This window comes from Ambystoma mexicanum, chromosome 6q, assembly GCF_040938575.1.
Source record: "Ambystoma mexicanum isolate Mex_15411 chromosome 6q, UKY_AmexF1_1, whole genome shotgun sequence".
NCBI lineage: Eukaryota > Metazoa > Chordata > Amphibia > Caudata > Ambystomatidae > Ambystoma > Ambystoma mexicanum.
In genome coordinates, this window is record NC_090937.1 from 1,450,300,599 (window position 1) to 1,450,316,986 (window position 16,388).

At 45.9% G+C, this 16,388-nt stretch overlaps 1 protein-coding gene across 4 annotated transcripts in view; it reads right to left on the reverse strand.

The window, feature by feature from the left end:
* The window catches only part of UVSSA (UV stimulated scaffold protein A), a 765,945-nt gene extending 750,608 nt beyond the window's left edge, over positions 1-15,337 (reverse strand). For 2 of the 4 annotated variants that reach the window (XM_069632156.1, XM_069632153.1), the window contains exons 1-2: positions 15,156-15,325; positions 13,726-13,973 (exon numbers count right to left, since the gene is read on the reverse strand). In XM_069632156.1, the coding sequence (XP_069488257.1) occupies positions 13,726-13,750 (25 nt within the window). In that variant the 5' untranslated portion in view covers positions 13,751-13,973; positions 15,156-15,325. Of the gene's footprint in view, positions 1-13,725; positions 13,974-15,155 lie in introns of all 4 variants that reach the window. The other 2 variants (XM_069632154.1, XM_069632155.1) reach the window with 2 other exon arrangements.
* Between the last annotated feature and the right edge of the window lie 1,051 nt (positions 15,338-16,388).

Sequence of the window (16,388 nt, forward strand, 5' to 3'; positions counted from 1 at the left end):
TAAAGCAACTACCTCTGTATTATATTATGGTCATAGTGCCGTTAAACAGCATCCACCCTTATCTATACAGTCACTAATATGCACTTATGCTGTAACTCAAAAGAAATAGTAAAGTCAGAGCGGAGAACAGTTTATAAAAAGTTAAGGTTATTATCAATCAAAGGTAAAATCTACAAACATTGGAAATACCAGCATTAAGGTACTATAAACATCCAAGAGTTATAACTAAAGAGTAGAATTCAAATTGAGAAATAATTGGTATAAAAAAATGTTAGTTCTACTAGCTAACTACAAACCAAAGTCTACAAACAGAAATATCAAATTCAAGGTTTAGCATAATACTAAATATAAAAGTAAAAATAGCCATGATCATAACAAAATAAAAACTACATCAAAACTATCATTGTTGCAACATTAACTCACCATTACAAATAACTCCAACTGTAACATAATCACATAACTTATACGTTTACAATACACAATCCAAACGTGAAATACATTTGAAAACCACATTAGCATGTACAAGTTAGGTGAATACTGTGCAATGCGCTCACCCTTGAATAATCTTGACATTCCTAGATTTTGCATATATTTGCTAATGAACACAAATAAAAAGTAGCAGGTGCCCCTCTCTAGAAAGAACATGGCATGATAACCTGTTCTGTTTTTTCCTCACTTTGATAGTCTGCAGCCATCACTTTTTGCTCACTGTACTTTTCACAAAGGAGGAATATTCATTTGCATATCAGTCTTTGTCCCACCCACAAGGGCAGTCCAGCACCGAAATGCCAGGCAAACCTCCTTTGAACAAGAGTACCAACAGCAACCCCAGACACGTGTTTCAGCTTTGCTGGGCCTCACCAGTGAGGTGGATCTGTGCATCTCTCTAAGCAGAGTGAGCAAGGGGTCCACGTTTGGGTTCCCCCACTAACCTAGGGTGACCAACCCCAGGTTCCTTGCAAAAATACAAAAATGGTAGCAGGTGCCCCAACCTCAGAGAGGCACAGCTCCACCTTACTGATGAGTCCCAAAAGTACAGTGAGCAGAAAGCAATGACTGCGGACTCTCAAAGTGGTGAAAAAAACCACATAACAAGTTATCGTGCCATGTTCTATCTAGATCGGGCACCTGCCACCTTTTTTGTATTTTTGCTAATGACTTTATAGCTGCACAGACCCACTATAGACTACTATTTACAGGTAGTCCAACAAAATTAAATACAGCATGTGATAGTCGGGTGTCATTGCACTCAGTCTTTAATACAAAATTCGCAAACGCAAATAAATTAAAGTCGAATGCTTAAATGGACAACACTTATGTCCTTACGTCTTTATTCTTATGCCTGGCAACATTGACCAAATGGGGCACATGCAAATGTCCGCCCACCTAGGGGTTTCTCAAAGCACAAATCACTCCATGAATGTTTCACAATTTCTTTGGATTGCAATTCAATTTACAGTTCAATTCGAGTTCACAGCACTCGTATGCATTATTTTCAGCATGATTGCTTTTCACCATAATTTTTCATCGGAACCAAAATGTTTCCCAGACCCAATATAGGGTTCATTATTTATATCAAAAAGATCACTGATATTTTGTTACAATTGTTCAAATGTCTCCGGTTTAAAAGCATTTTCGTAAATATCACTTAATATTTGATTCCCAAGTCATGATTTTTCAGTCATTTTTCATTGTTTTATATATTCTGTCATCATTTGATTCACATAACTATGTATCCCCTTACATAAACAATATCAATTCTAGTGTTCAGTCGGTTCTGATTAGAGCATTCTGCGTGATACTTTTCCAAGTCTTGCCTGTGTTGGTTTCTTCCACAAATAACATTGTTGTGCGTTTAGATCTACTGTGGTGTTAAGCCCTTGTCCCAAGGCAGCTTTGCTTGGGCCATTAACAAGAGCTCCATGCTGGTACCCCTCCCCACCAGCACTTGAAACGGGGGCTTAACGCCGTTAGCACTGCAGGTTACCAAAGCAGTAACCTGGGGTGTTAAAAAAAAAAAAAAAAAAAAGCATTTTGAGTCATTGAACGGGATGCCTCGCACGTAAAATATTGAGCTAAGGTGGCCGCCAAGGCAAGGCTGGCCTCTACACGGAGCCCCTCTTCCGTTTCCATGATGCCTGGAGAAGCTGATGCGGTGGTGGTCTGCGCCGCTGCAACAAACAGGTAAGTGGGGGTGGGATTGAGGGGGGGACAAATAAGGGGATGGAGGGTGGGGGAAGATGGCTGCCAGGGGATTCATCAGCCGTCAGGCGGTTATATCCTGTTAAATCGATAATTATCCTTCGTTTGAGTATTGATTCAATCTTGATGGAGGCGTTGCATGTTTTCACGGGACCTTTCTATACAGAACCAACTGAACCCTACAATTGATATTGTTTATGCAAGGGGATATATATGAATAATCAGTCCTATATTGTGTGAGGGGTCAGAAATGTGAGGCAGACAACTTAGTGAAGGTTTTTTTGCAATAGATACCATGTTTAATAACTCATAAAACGCCTCACTATGCCTACCCTGAAGAGGATTTCCCTGCCTAAAACAAATTAAAGGAAAACATTCTAACAAAAAGGTTTCTGTCCTTTCCACTTATGTACACAATAAATCAATAAGGAAACATGACAGTTTAACAACAACAAATATAACAGTATAAGTCACACCACAATAGCTCTGTCTTCTGATAACCTGGATGAACTCCCCTTCCCCAGATTCAAGAAGGTTTTTCTTTAAATGTTCAAAAGGGATAAGGAAATCATTCCTCATAACAAAATGTTCCAGCTCAGTTATTTTTCTAATCCAACTTAATAAAGGTCCAACTTAGACTCCAAGTATGGTTCACAATTGTTCAACAAGGCTTCCTGTTTTCCACTTGTAGACAAAGTCTTAAGATAGCTTTTGCCATCAACAATGAATATTTCAGAATATCCCCCCCCCCGCCACATGGAAGCAGTGACCACATCCTGGGATTCGTCAAAGGACTGTTTTTAGAACAGAGTGATAATGGTACATCGTGGTGAATGCTCAATCAATGCAGAATAACTCTGATTTGTAAGAATACAATGGTTGCAAATAGACAGTATTTTTAAATAAATGCAAACTTCAACAAAGCTGTGCACCTGAATCAACCCTTATATGCAGAACATACTTGTTAAATGTTGCATCTCTTTCTTGCATGCGTGATCAGTGATGTCACTCATGATGTCATAAGTGATGTCACGTGCGATATCATATAATGTGTGATGTCAACAGGGTGCTTACGGACTTCGCAATGCGGGCCTCATAGTCAAGGTGGCATAGCTTCCAGCATTGCCGAATTTTAGGGGTTTTGTTGCATTAAAATCGGTATCTGAACATCACTTCAAATAAAGTTTTCACACTGAATTGCAAGGCTTCTGTCTTTTTTCTGATAAGATAACTGATGTTACATCATTTTTTATCAATATCTGTTGTTGAACTACGCAACATTGGGTTTATCAAGTAGTTCATCTTTTTTGTGTCCACTACACAAGAAATAATTAGTAATGGTGTGCTGTGACGAGGAAGACTGAGGTGGGGTTAATAGGGGACTGAGACGAGGAACATTGATGTTATGTAGTTGGGGACTGTGACGAGGAAGAGTGAGGTGCAGCAGTTGAGGACTGTGACGAAGAAGAGTGACATGGTGATGAGCATGGTGGGGTAGTGGGGCACTGTGATGAGGAAGGCAAGTTTTGTAGTTGGAGACTGTGACAAGGAAGTCAGAAGTCGTGTAGTTAGGGACTGTGACAAGGAAGAGTGAGGATAGGTAGTTGTGGACTTTGACAAGGAAGAGTGAGGTGGGGGAGTTGGGGGACTGTGACGAGGAAGAGTGAGGTGGGGGAGTTGGGGGACTGTGACGAGGAGGAGTGAGGTGGTGGCAGTGGAGTACTGTGATGAAGAAGAGTGATGTGGAGTAAGTGGGGGACTGTGATGAAGGGTCCTCTATCTGGTGGATAAATCCAGTTGGAATGTGGCACATTCTCTCCTATTGGCATTAGATGCAGAAAAAGCCTTTGACCGGGTTGAATGGGGCTTCCTGCTGTAGGTACTCCATAAATTCAACTTCGGCCCCATGATGTGCCACATGTTTATGACCAACTACTTGTCGCCATCAGTCCACTTAATGGTTAACGGGGCATTGACTGATCCCATATATTTCGGCTGGGGAACAAGGCAGGGCAACCCCATGTCACCGTTATTATTCACAATGGCAATGGAACCCTTTGCGACAAGAATCTGGGTGAATAACTGCATAACAGGAATTACATTTGGCAGTGCCCAGCATAAGATAAACCGTTTTACAGACAATGTTATCCTGTCTGTCACAGACCCCATGACCTCTTTGTAAGGGATAGCAGAGAAAATCCACTGCTACTGATTGGTATCCGGGTTCAGGATTAACACATGTAATTTGGAAATGCTGGGTCTTGTAAGGAAGGCATGGTATCAACAGTAAGACAGACACAAGTGACCACAGTTCAAGGGTGTTTATCGAACTTCAACAAGGGTATGAACAACGCCTATATAATCCTAAATCTACAGATGGGAGCAGGCTACGACCATCAAATAATAATAAAACAGTCCTAGTGGTGTCTCGTCAAATTAAAACGGCCTATACAAAAATAAATATCGCCAATCCTTACCTCCAAATACAAATCGTGTGGGGGTAATTTTTATGGAAAAGAAAGAAGTGTTCACAAAAGTGATATGTCAAGATGTTCAGGCCGTTGGCCTCGCTTCCCTACATTTTCAGCACAGGACAAGGCGGTTCACTTGAGCGTAGCAAAATCTCTGGCTTCTTCGGCACGAATATACAGTTATTATACAAGCATCGGGGCTTTCTGTCTCCAAGTCTCATTACTTATCAAAGTCTCTTGATTCTGAGGGTCTGAGGGCCTGATGTACCACAACAAATGAAGTTATTTTTCTCTTACAAGTACTCAATTCACGTGATTCACTCTTCACCCTGGATCCCCCTCAGCCGGGCTGAGATCGCTTTTATACAATGGTTGTTACTTTGGATCCCGCTCTTCCTAGCCAAGATCCCCTTTTTCAATGTTAAGAGAATATTCTTTCTCAAGTGACTCACGGTTCACCCAGGATCCCCCTCAGCCAACCTCAGATCCTTCCTCTTACAAAATTAGCCTCCCTCAGCCGGGTTCGGACCAATTTCAGTTAGTGTTAACCATCGAAGACTTTCAAATGTGCACAGGGTTTAGCTTGACCCGCTGCAGCACCACTTCGATTTCATAATTCCTTTTTACATTTGCCACCCGTCAGTTGGGTACCTAACAGAAACCTTCGAATGAGCACCCACGTGGTGCCGGACCACTCGGTTTACGGTATCTGTATCGATTCAAAATAACTGATCAGCAGTTTTAATAATATTCGTGTCGCTCATCACTTACGCTTCACAAACAGTTTCTTCACATTTCTCCATACAATGTTGCCCCTTGCAACCTTGGTTCTAACACAGACAGGTCTGGTATCAGTCTCCCGGTTTGACTGGCTGTGCCGACTTCAATGGTGCTGCTTTGTTGTAGGAGCTACGGTCTGTACCACGGCAGCAAACGCTCCTTCCTGCCTTGAATATCGTCGCGGGAGAGCCTCGGGTACCTCCGACACATAATGCAGGTTTCTTCAGCTTTAATTGCAGGTCTTATGTTGCTTATTCTCGAAGGCTCGTGAAAGTAACAGTATTTCTCTGAAAAGGTCAAGGGAACTTCCCTCCTGGCAACTCTCTCCGGTCTTGCCGTCTTTCTCCTTGTATTAAACTGCCATCTTGGAACTGCTGCTTCCTCATGTGCTTTGCCTTGCTCAAAGTGTGCTTCGCGCTCCGCCTTTTATCCGTGTGGGGAAGTGTGATGAAAGTCAGGTGCGTGTAATGATCAGTAATTGGCTAACAATTGTGTTGGGACATGTCAGGTATACGGCTCAGGTGTTGGTCCTTTTTCTCTCACAGTGAGCTGTCCGTGAGAAAGTGTTTGTGTCGGGAAAGGGGTGGAGTGGTTGAGTTCCTAATTATCCTACCTCGTAAAATGGGGAAAAGGTGTTATAGGGAAGGTGTGTCCCACTTCCACTCACTGAAGCCCCCTCAGCCAGGTGATCCTCCCGCACTGGTGCACCCACAGGGACTGGATCCAAAAGTGATAGCTGTGTCCTGGCCACCTGGATGACAGATCCCCGGGGACAAGCGGGTGAGACACCTTCAGGTTTTTCAAAGTCTCAATATTCCCCCACTCTAGAAGGCACAATTTGAACAGGCCTACACATATGCATGGGCTTCCAGATCTGTGAAATATCTTGGGGTTAATAGTCCAGCCATCATAGGCTCTTCCCGTACCTAATCCCAAGCAGTCTCTGCAGTCATGGGACCCTACCCTAGCGCAGTTTTTGTGGAGGGGGGTCTCCTAGAGTCTTCAAGCGCCTGCTGTGCACCTCCAAGAGTAAAGGGGGCCTTGCGTTCCCAAATCTATGGGATTATTACAGGGCCTAGCAAACCAGGACAATCATTGACTGGGTCCAAAGGGATACAAATAAGCTTTGGATTAGCATGGAAAAGGCGGTATTGCGTCATTCCATATTTGGACCCAACTCTGGGTACCCCAGTTGTCCCAAGCGCAGAGCTTATATCTATACCTGCTTACACAGGGATCCCTTGAGGCGGGGGACAGCATAAGCAAAATGAAAGGGTCTGTCACCTTCTCCTCCCCATTCACCCCCCTGATTAACAATGAAGATTTTACACCAGGACAACTGAACAGAGGATTCACACAGTGGATGGAAACAGGGTGGGAAAGATTGGAGACCTTTTTGCTAATGGAATGATACACAATGTAGAGGAGTGCAAGGCAGCCCTGGGGCTGCAGGGGTTGGGCAGGTTTAGATATCTTCAGGCAAGTCACTGGATCTTACACCCGTCCAATGTAGCAACGCAACTAGTCCACTGACAGAACTAGAGCTGGTATTTCAAATGGCGGCAGACTCTACAGGGCTTATTCCTTGATTATAGAAGAGCTTTTACTCACTCTCTATCCCTGACCGTAGATCACACTTGGAGGTCTTGGAGCGGGAGCTAGGGCACCCACCAACTATGCAAAACTGGGATATCATTTATAAGGGGGCATTGACTTCACTGGGCCCTAGACTAGCCAAAAGCCAGGCTAAGATTTTGACGAGATGGTATAAAACCCTGTCTTGCATCACCGTCAACCAGGCAATTACAAACTTTGCTGGTGAGGATGTAAGAGGAATAGGCGCTGCTGCATGTGTTGTGGGGGTGCCCGATGATCCAAGATTACTGGCTTGAGGTGAAATCTAAGCTGAAGGACATCCTTACGGTTGACATACCAAATGATCCAGTATTGTGAGTCCTGGGCCTTCTTCAGCTCTCGTCCTCATCCTGCACCTCTGCTGAAAGGAACTTGTTGGCCCACCTTCTGCTGGCAGCAAAATTGGCAATCCTCCAGTTGTGAAGGACAGTGAAGGCCCCCTCAACGCATCTATGAATGGACAAGGTGTAGGCTACTCTGGGAATGGCAAAACTTACAGCAAACATCAGTAATTCCCAGCTTCCCTTTATGGTAGTGTGGTCCCCCTTTCTGGGCTTTATGGGAAAAGTCCTTAATGCCCCATCTTGTCCAAGAAGAATGAGAGCTCTGAATCTCATACGTGTCCTGAAATGTACCAGCGATAATGACTTGACTCACTACCATCATTAGCCTGGTTGTTGCACTGCACATTTAGTTATGGAATACTGCTGGGGGAAAGAGGGAAAGGGGTTAAATGAACTCTGTAATGATGATAAATCAGCTTCTGTTAAGGCTGTCCAAAAACAATAAGCTATACAAAATAACACCTCGATGAAAATCCCCTCAAGCATTATAAAAATAGTGATAATAGCAATAATAAACCATTTTTATATACCACTTCCTTCCAGATTTCTCTTGCTTATAAAATGCTGTAATAGATGGTTTTATTCTTGGCCCACCTCCACCACATCACCCAACAAGGTACGTGGCTGCTACTTGGCGCTTTGAGGTGCTGTACCTCACCCTCACTGAGGTCTCTATCCTCTCTTTTTTCCTCTTCACCCATTAATGGCAGCACTAGATGGGAAGTACTCTTGGCGTGCTTTGCATTCTCGAGGTGCATCATTAATGTTTAGAACAATGGCACTGTCATGGCCCAGCGTCCTCAACCCTATAATTTTTTCTTTGACTGGTGCCTGCCAGCCTTTATCAACTTGCTACCTTCTCCTGCTACTCCTTCTTCCTCTCTCTCTGCACCCCCTTCACCACCTCTGATGGGTGTACCACCCCCCAGTACTCCTCCTCGGAAAACCTTCAAAAAGGTGGAGACCGGCGACACTTAGCCACTCTGTCAGAAGAATATTTGACAGTAGATCGAGCATTCAAACATTCTTCTGCCTCCTTCTCTGCGTCCTCGCTCCCACCGAGACATGGTTCAATGCCAGCTCATTGGCTCCCTTCTCCCTGATAGCTACAAGATCCTTTCCAAGCCCCGGCCCAACCGTTCTGGTGGTGGAGTAGCCCTGATCTTCCCCGAGTGGGTCCCAACCTCTCTCATGCCCATGCCCACCCAGCACTATTCCTCCTTTGAAATTCTTGTCTGCAAGCTTGGTGTCTCTCTTAACTCTCTCTCACCCTTGCCACTATCTATAGGCCTCACTGCCCTGTGTCTCTATCCGAGTGGGCTGACTTCACCTCCTCCCTTCTAACCTCTGCCTCTAAACTCCTCATCCTTGGACACTTCAACATCCACCTTGATGATTCCATGGTTACTGCCTCCTCACTCTTCTGTGATTTCTGTACCTCTCTCTCACTATTCTCCCCACCAGCCCTACCCACTCTGCTGGACACACCCTTGATGTCTTCATCCCTGCTGATCTCCCGCTCTCCTCCAATCCTCTCACTACTCCTCTCTCCTGGTCTGACCACTCTCTACTCCCCCCTCACCAGGGACATTGTGGCCTCCAGACCGAGCCTCGACCAGCACTGCCAGCCTCCTTTGCGGTCATCCATCCAAAGATGCTGCATTTGCCTCCACTTTCATCTCTTCTCCTTCCCCTCCTCTTGACTCTCCCAATGACTCTGTCCTTGCCACTCTTCATCTTGTCATTACTAACACTCTTGACATTCTTGCCCCAGTCATGAGGATCCGACTGAAACCCGCCTCTAAGCGCAACAGTTCCAAGGCCTAAAATAAGGAGTGTTGCGTAGCATTTTTCTATGCAATTCTGTCGGTTTGCCAATTAAATTGGCACTTGTGTAGCAGTTACCATGTTCAGTGAAAGCACAGATCACCCTGCATTCCTCTCTTGCCTTCAGGGTTGCCTCCACCCTCTTTTCTCTGTTCACTGCAAGTTCAAATGGGCTAATTGGGGGAGTACAGCAGTCTCCTCCACCCTTATGTGCCAAAGGCCTGTGCGAGTGTGCAAGCAAGAATGTGTTTTTCTTTTTCAAATAATTGCAAACAAGAAGTAATCTAGATAATACCTTTATTAAGCGAACCGTATGCTGTCTGCCAAAGACAAGTCTGTATGCAGTCATTCAATTCCATTTCTAAAAATGTAATTTGTTACATAATGCATAATTACAGTATTGCTACTGTAAAACACTGCATTTTCTCCATGCTTTACAGTAAAGTGTAGGTTGGTGTATCTCAATATCATAGTGTCAGCTATATTTCATTTTGTTGGGGAAGATGCATCATATCGATGAGTGGACACTTGCAAATGTACATGATCAAACGGCCAAATGCTTTTGATGGTAAACCTAGTTCTGTAACCAGTGGTTACACGCAGCTTGCAACTGGTGCTCAACTCACGAGATGATCCCACACACCTTGACATTCCGTCTTAGCACCTGTTGCTGTATACCAGCTGCCCTGGAAAGTGAGATGGCTGCCAACTACAATATTCCACCTGGTGTGCCCAGTTCTCTGCCTGCTAGACCATCCACTCTGCTTAGTCTCTTACTTTCTTTTCTCTTACATAATGAATAGACAAAGCTAACTAGATGTTACGCATAGCAGTGATCAATAGTTCCATCCAGTCTGTACATCTGTAGATCTACTACACTACCATCACTGTAGTTAGCCTCCAGATTTCGCTTTGCTCTAGGCCTATAATTACGTTATATATTAGCACCTGCAGTAAAGATAGCTGGCCAAACTTTTTTCAGGGCCTTTTTATCATATCTCTTTGTGTGCATTCATGCAGCTAACCTTTTACAGACACTCATCCAGGACTTGCTAAATATTTTCACCCACTCACATAGTCAAGTACACTTTAAGAAGGGCCAGTACCATTTGCAGGGGATGTTTGAAATGTTTATTTAAACTTTACTTTACTTTGCAGTAAATGTCAAATAAAGGTTTCACTGTGTACGGCTGCTGGCCTCTGCGTGGCAGCAGTGTGCCAAACTAAAGTGAGATTTTGGTGACATGCACCATTTTACAGAAAGCACATTTAAATGTTGTCATCTGTTGCCATGGGTCTAATGCATTTCTCTGCGGTTGAGTGTGTAAACTAAGTTACTCGACCTGTAGGTTAAGTGAAATTTTAAAGAGCTTTTAAGGTATGACTTATCCCACTGTCTTACTTCAGTGGTACACAACTGCTGCATTGTTCAATTGTATGGAACAAGTAACTTCTTCTGTGGCTGTAAAATGATTAGTACAACATTGCTAATAAATTGGTTGGTTTGCTAATCAAGAAAAGTTTGATTAGCAAACTCTGCTACTCTTCCCTCTCAGGCCCTCTGTACTGCTCTAGCCTCCCATTTCACCTCTAAAACTCGGGACATTCTGTTCTCTCTCGTCTCCTCCCATTCCTCACCATGTTCCCCTGCCTCCCTTGGCCTCTTTTCCACCCTCACCTACTCTCTCCTCCTTCCCACCTATCACAACGGATGAGATCACTGGAGTAGGCTGCTCTATAAAAAGGTCTCATTCAAACAGGTTTCTGCAAGTTCTTCAAGAACCATCAAGGACAACATCTCCTCCCTCGCTCCGGCTCTTGCTGATTCAGCAACCACTCCTTAGCATCTGGCTCTTTTCCTTTGTCATGCATTCACAACCACAGATACATTCCAGTGTGAACTCCTGTGACTCAGCAGCAGCACAAAGGGGCTATATCACCAGCTCTCCAGCACAAGAGAATACTTCAGGGGCACTGGAGAGGTCAACATCCCTTGTATCCCAGATGGCAGTGCCCCTGGCGTTTGTACACACGAACGCGTGTTTCCATGACAACACCACGCGAAAGGAGAAAACGCATATTGTCAAAGCAACCACGTGATACAACATCTTGGTCTACGACACGCCCAGCTACCCTGCACGCTTCCCGATTGGTGAATCACGTAACCCGTCACGTGACGCACGCTTCAGGATCACGTGACCTGGGTGTCATAGCAACACCATAAAACAACGTTGATGCCCACCGTACAACACTTCTCAGCTGTCTTTCATTCAGCGTTACATGTTTCTTGCTCATGTTTTCTGGTATTCTGGACCTCGGAATCCGTTCATTGGACTTCTTTTGCATAATCCTTGATTACTACGTACGGTAACTGCCCCCCTCCTCTCTTTGACCTCGGAATTCACCACAGACTGCTACGGATCCTCCCTTCTGACTCCTGGCGCACCAAACATCAGACTACGCATCATTGTTATCACGGACCGTTCTGGATACCTCTCTGGCATTTTGGACTTGGCTCATGCTTCTGAAACCCACGAACTGTGTCAGTCCTCTGCATCCTATACCTTCCACAGGGGATTCCATTGGTTGCTTCAGCATTCATCCATACCTTATGGTATTGTGCATGCTGCCTTTGCTGCTTTGCTCACTGAGGGAACAGGTTTTATCCTCGAGTATCCTGTAACACTTCAGGTTTTCCTCCATACATTCCACCCACATCTTCATCTCCAGGTAGTTGTCATTATTACTTGGCGATAGCTCCATGTCATACAGTTTGTTCTAGTCTTACATAACCTGCCGTTTCCTTTCAGCAGCCACCCGAAAGATCTGGTGTTCCTGTTCCTGCCACCTGTGGCCCTAATCCTCGAACAGCGAGTGTCTCATATCTCGTTGTTGGTTGCTTAGGGACAGAGGTTTTCATACTTCACGCGAGCCTCGAGTCCTGACACCCTTCTTCTCTCAAGCACCCCTTTGTGCACCCCTCCTAAGCAAGTCTTCAGTCAACCCCTCGTGTCCGACCAATTACCACCCTATCTCTACCACACCCTTTCTTGGTAAACTCCTGGAGAAGTTGGTTTCAGCCCCAACTGACCCACCACACTGAGCTTGTTGGTTGTTTACACGACCATCAATCTAGATTCTAAGCATCCAGAGGCACAGAAACGGCTCTCCTGAACACCTGGTGTAGAACTGCTCGCAAATCTTGACTAACTCTCCTGCGGTTCTCATTCTCCTTGACCTCTCGTCTGTCTTTGACACGGTCAACCATTCTATCCCCATAAAGCGGCTCCAAGATACCCTGGGCATCTAAGACAGGGCACTGGACTGATTGGCCACCTTCCTCACTGACCACCCCTCCCAGGTTCTACTGGGCTCGTTCTCCTCCACCACCTCTCTCTTTCTACATGTGGTGTGCCACAGGGCTCCATCCTCCCGCCCTGGCTCTTCAATATCTACCTTGCACCTCGTGCTCACCTCTCTGCCTTATCTCCTAATTTCCAGTGTTATGCAGATGCCACACAGCTCTTCTTCAAGCTCCCTTCCTCCTCCTCCTCACTCATCCCAGACTGTATGTCTGCTATCAAGTCCGGGTGCGCCTCCAATGATCTTGGTCTTAATTCCAGTTAGACTGTGATTCTTCCTATCAGGGCTCCTATTCCCAGTTTCCCTCCTGCATTCTGGCTGCCCTCTGCCTCCACTGCAGCCAGAAACCTTGAGATGATCTTCGACCTCTCTCTCTCCTTCACTCCCACATCCTGGACCTTGCCAAGAAGGCCCACTTTCAACTTCACCTCCCTAGAGGCATTCTCCCTTTCCTCACCTTCCCCCAGAAGCTCAATGTCACTAGAGCTCTGGTCCTCTCCAGGCTGGATTACTGCAACAGCCTCTTTCTCAACCTACCTCTCTCTTCCCTTCACCATCATCAACTAATCCAGAATAGGACTGCAAGGCTTATCCTTGGCCTCAAGCCCATGGACTGTATCTCTCCAGCCCTAAAGTCTCTCCACTGGTGCCTGGTTGTCGCAAGGATCAAGTCCAATACCCTTTGCATCCTATATAAGGCTGTCTGGGGCCTGAGACCATTTTACTTACAAGCTTTCTCTCCCTAAATACCCTCCCTCCAGATCCCTTCGATCCTCTGGTTCCAATTCTCTGCTGGTCAAACACTTCACCAAGCAGAGAGGCAGATCTCTTCTTCGGCTGGGTCCCTCCTCTGGAACAGTCTCCCCCCTCTTGAACCGGATCATCTCACATTCCGCAAACAACTAAAAACCTTTCTCTTCTCCTCCTCCCCCTGTCCCTCCCGTGCTAACATTCCCCTCAGCCGCTGAGATTGGCGACACAATCCCTCAAGAGTCCTATAGGATCCTGGCCATGTGGCCAATCACCACCAACTTCCACCCCCCTGCACTACCCATAGGACCTACATCTACCAGTTGGGTGGTTTGTCTCAGCCCCGCACTTACCTGGTGGGCTGCAGCCCTCCATCATGACTTGGGATGCCTCTGCCCATGTACTAACCTATTGCCTCCCCAATAGGCACCATGGCAGTTTGTTGTATCGCAAGGTATGTTATCTTGATGGGGAGTGCATACGCGGTTCCAGGTTTTGGAATGTTGGTGTGAGGTATGATGTGCGGGTGCTCTAGAGTTGACGGTTGGAGATAGATGCCTGCAAGGTGGGGTACTGCCAGCGTCTCTCCTATGTAACAAGCCTGCAGTAAGAGACAATAAAGCAACATAAAAGAACTATGTGTGAACTTACCTGACTACGATCTTACATTGTTACAGTTCCCCCGCCCCTCAACTCCCCCCAAGGGCCTTTAACACCTACTCCCTCACTCCACATCCCCCCCTCCATTTTTTCTGCACTGGCACACTCTGAATGTCATAAGGCCTAGTAAGACTGCTGTCTGTTGTTTCTCTTATTTATTCATTGTCACTTCATGGTTTATTTGCTCCCTTGTTCCCTTCCCATTTGTCTTGTGTCCCTTTGAAACACTGTCTTGTTGTATAAGCGCCTTACAAATAACCATATATAAATAGGGTACTGGCCACCCATCCCACCAAAGCCAGGAACGAACATCAACTGCCACTCTCTGGAACCCCAGCACTTCACTTCACTCCACACTGAGCTTCCAACATTCTATATGGCATCACCACCCAGGCACAAGACACATTATAACAAGCTGCTATCACAAAGGTCAAGAGACAAATGATAGAGTAAGTGCAAGTGAACAATAAAAGGGAGGGGTAGAGGAGAGTGGATTAAAAAAGACAGGTAGCTACAATTGCTATGCCTGACGGCAATTGATGTAGTGCCGGCATTTAACAAGGGGAGGGGAGGGGAGAGGGCAAGAGGATGAGAAAGACAGGCAGCTACAATTACTATGCCTGGCGGCAACTGAGGTAATACCGTAATTTAACAAGCCGAGGGAAGGGGAAGAAAGGATAGTAGTAGGGCCTGTCCGGTGGGGGGGGGGCATGGACAGGCTACTATCATACCAATTAGAAGTCAAGTATGAGAAATAAAGTGCTAGTGAACGGAGAGGGGGATAAAGGGGTAACAACAAAAAAGGAGACCCAATGGAGGTGGTGGGCAAACACAACCAACCAGGGGGCACAAGAACCAGCACAGGGGCACGGGGAGGGAACAAAAAGCATCACGAGGGGCAGGGGGGGGCAAACAAAACAATCACAGTGAGCAGGCAAACAATCAAAGGGGCAGGAGAGGCTGGTAAACAGTCACAGGGGACAGACAGTCACAGGGGGCAAACAGACAGTCGCAGTGGGGGCAAACAGACAGTCACGGGGGGGAGTGGGGGCTGACAGACAGTCACGGGATGCACCAAACTAATCTTGCAGATTCTAGTTTCAACAAGCCTGGACTCACTCACCAGAAAACCGGTGCCCGCTGAGCGGATTGAAGCCGCAATAAAAGTCAAAACCATAGGTAACCGGTGCCTTGATGATAACTCATGGCACCTTCCTCACTACCACTGGGCAGCGGAATCCCCCACTGGAGACAGACATCGCTATCATAGCCTGTCACTGTCAGCAACAACAAACCCATAGAAAACGGACAAGTCGCGATACTTTACACCGGAGGGCAGGGCGGCGGCCATATTGGAACACTTATTTTCCCGGACAGCATGGCTAGGGACTGATGCAAAAACCCAAATGACTCGCATAACAGTGGCTCAAAGAAATAAAATACTCTATTTAAAAGAGGCGACTGTTGGTGTCACTTAAAAGAATATCATTGATATGTTCAAAAATACTTTACTAAAAGCGTTAATTTTTTCTCATTAAAATGAAAGTACGTTCACCTTTGTCGAAGAGATTCCATTGTACAGATGCTAGAGTTACTATGATGCCAATAAAGAGCTATATTATAGATCTACGTGCATAATAAAACGGCAGTGTCTAGTTCTGATCCGAGAAAAGGACCATGGCACTCCCCCGCACCCCCTTCTTCTTCTTCACCTGACTTTGGGCACGTTTCGTTCTTTAACAAGCACGTGATGTCTGACGCTGAAGGCTTCGGCTGCCAAGCTACTACTAGTGCAACCGGAACTTGCTATGGAACTGTGTGTATGTGTGAAAGCGCCGTGTGCAGTGCCTGGCAGGAGACTACGTTTTACTTGTTTCAAGTCCAGGAGCCCCGAAGTCTTTCTATAGTGACTATTTGTTTGGAGGTCCGAGGTGGTGGGTACGGCTTGGTTACTGTGCCAAGATTTGGGACTGGAGAGACTGATTCAACTGAGACGCGGCGAGTGGCACTCTCATGGAAGCAACTCTGTGGTCAGTATCATAACCATCTTGTATTCCTGGCCCGAGAGAGTGTGGGTGTACTTTTCCCCCACCGATCCGCAAGCCTAGCTGTTAACCCATGTACGACCTTAGGAGCGGAGTCAAGACAACAAACTTGTGGAGTCCCCTGCTCATGCATGGCACAGGATCGGGCAGAATGCATAATAACGAATTCTGAATGGATGCAGCTGCCCATTGATCTGCCTATCCCCTTCTCTCCGGGGGGAAGGGTCCTCGAGTGCAGACCCTGCACTGTTGATTGACTATTCTGGCTCTATGTTGTGTGAGGACACAGAACCGCCGGTAAAGGCGGCTGC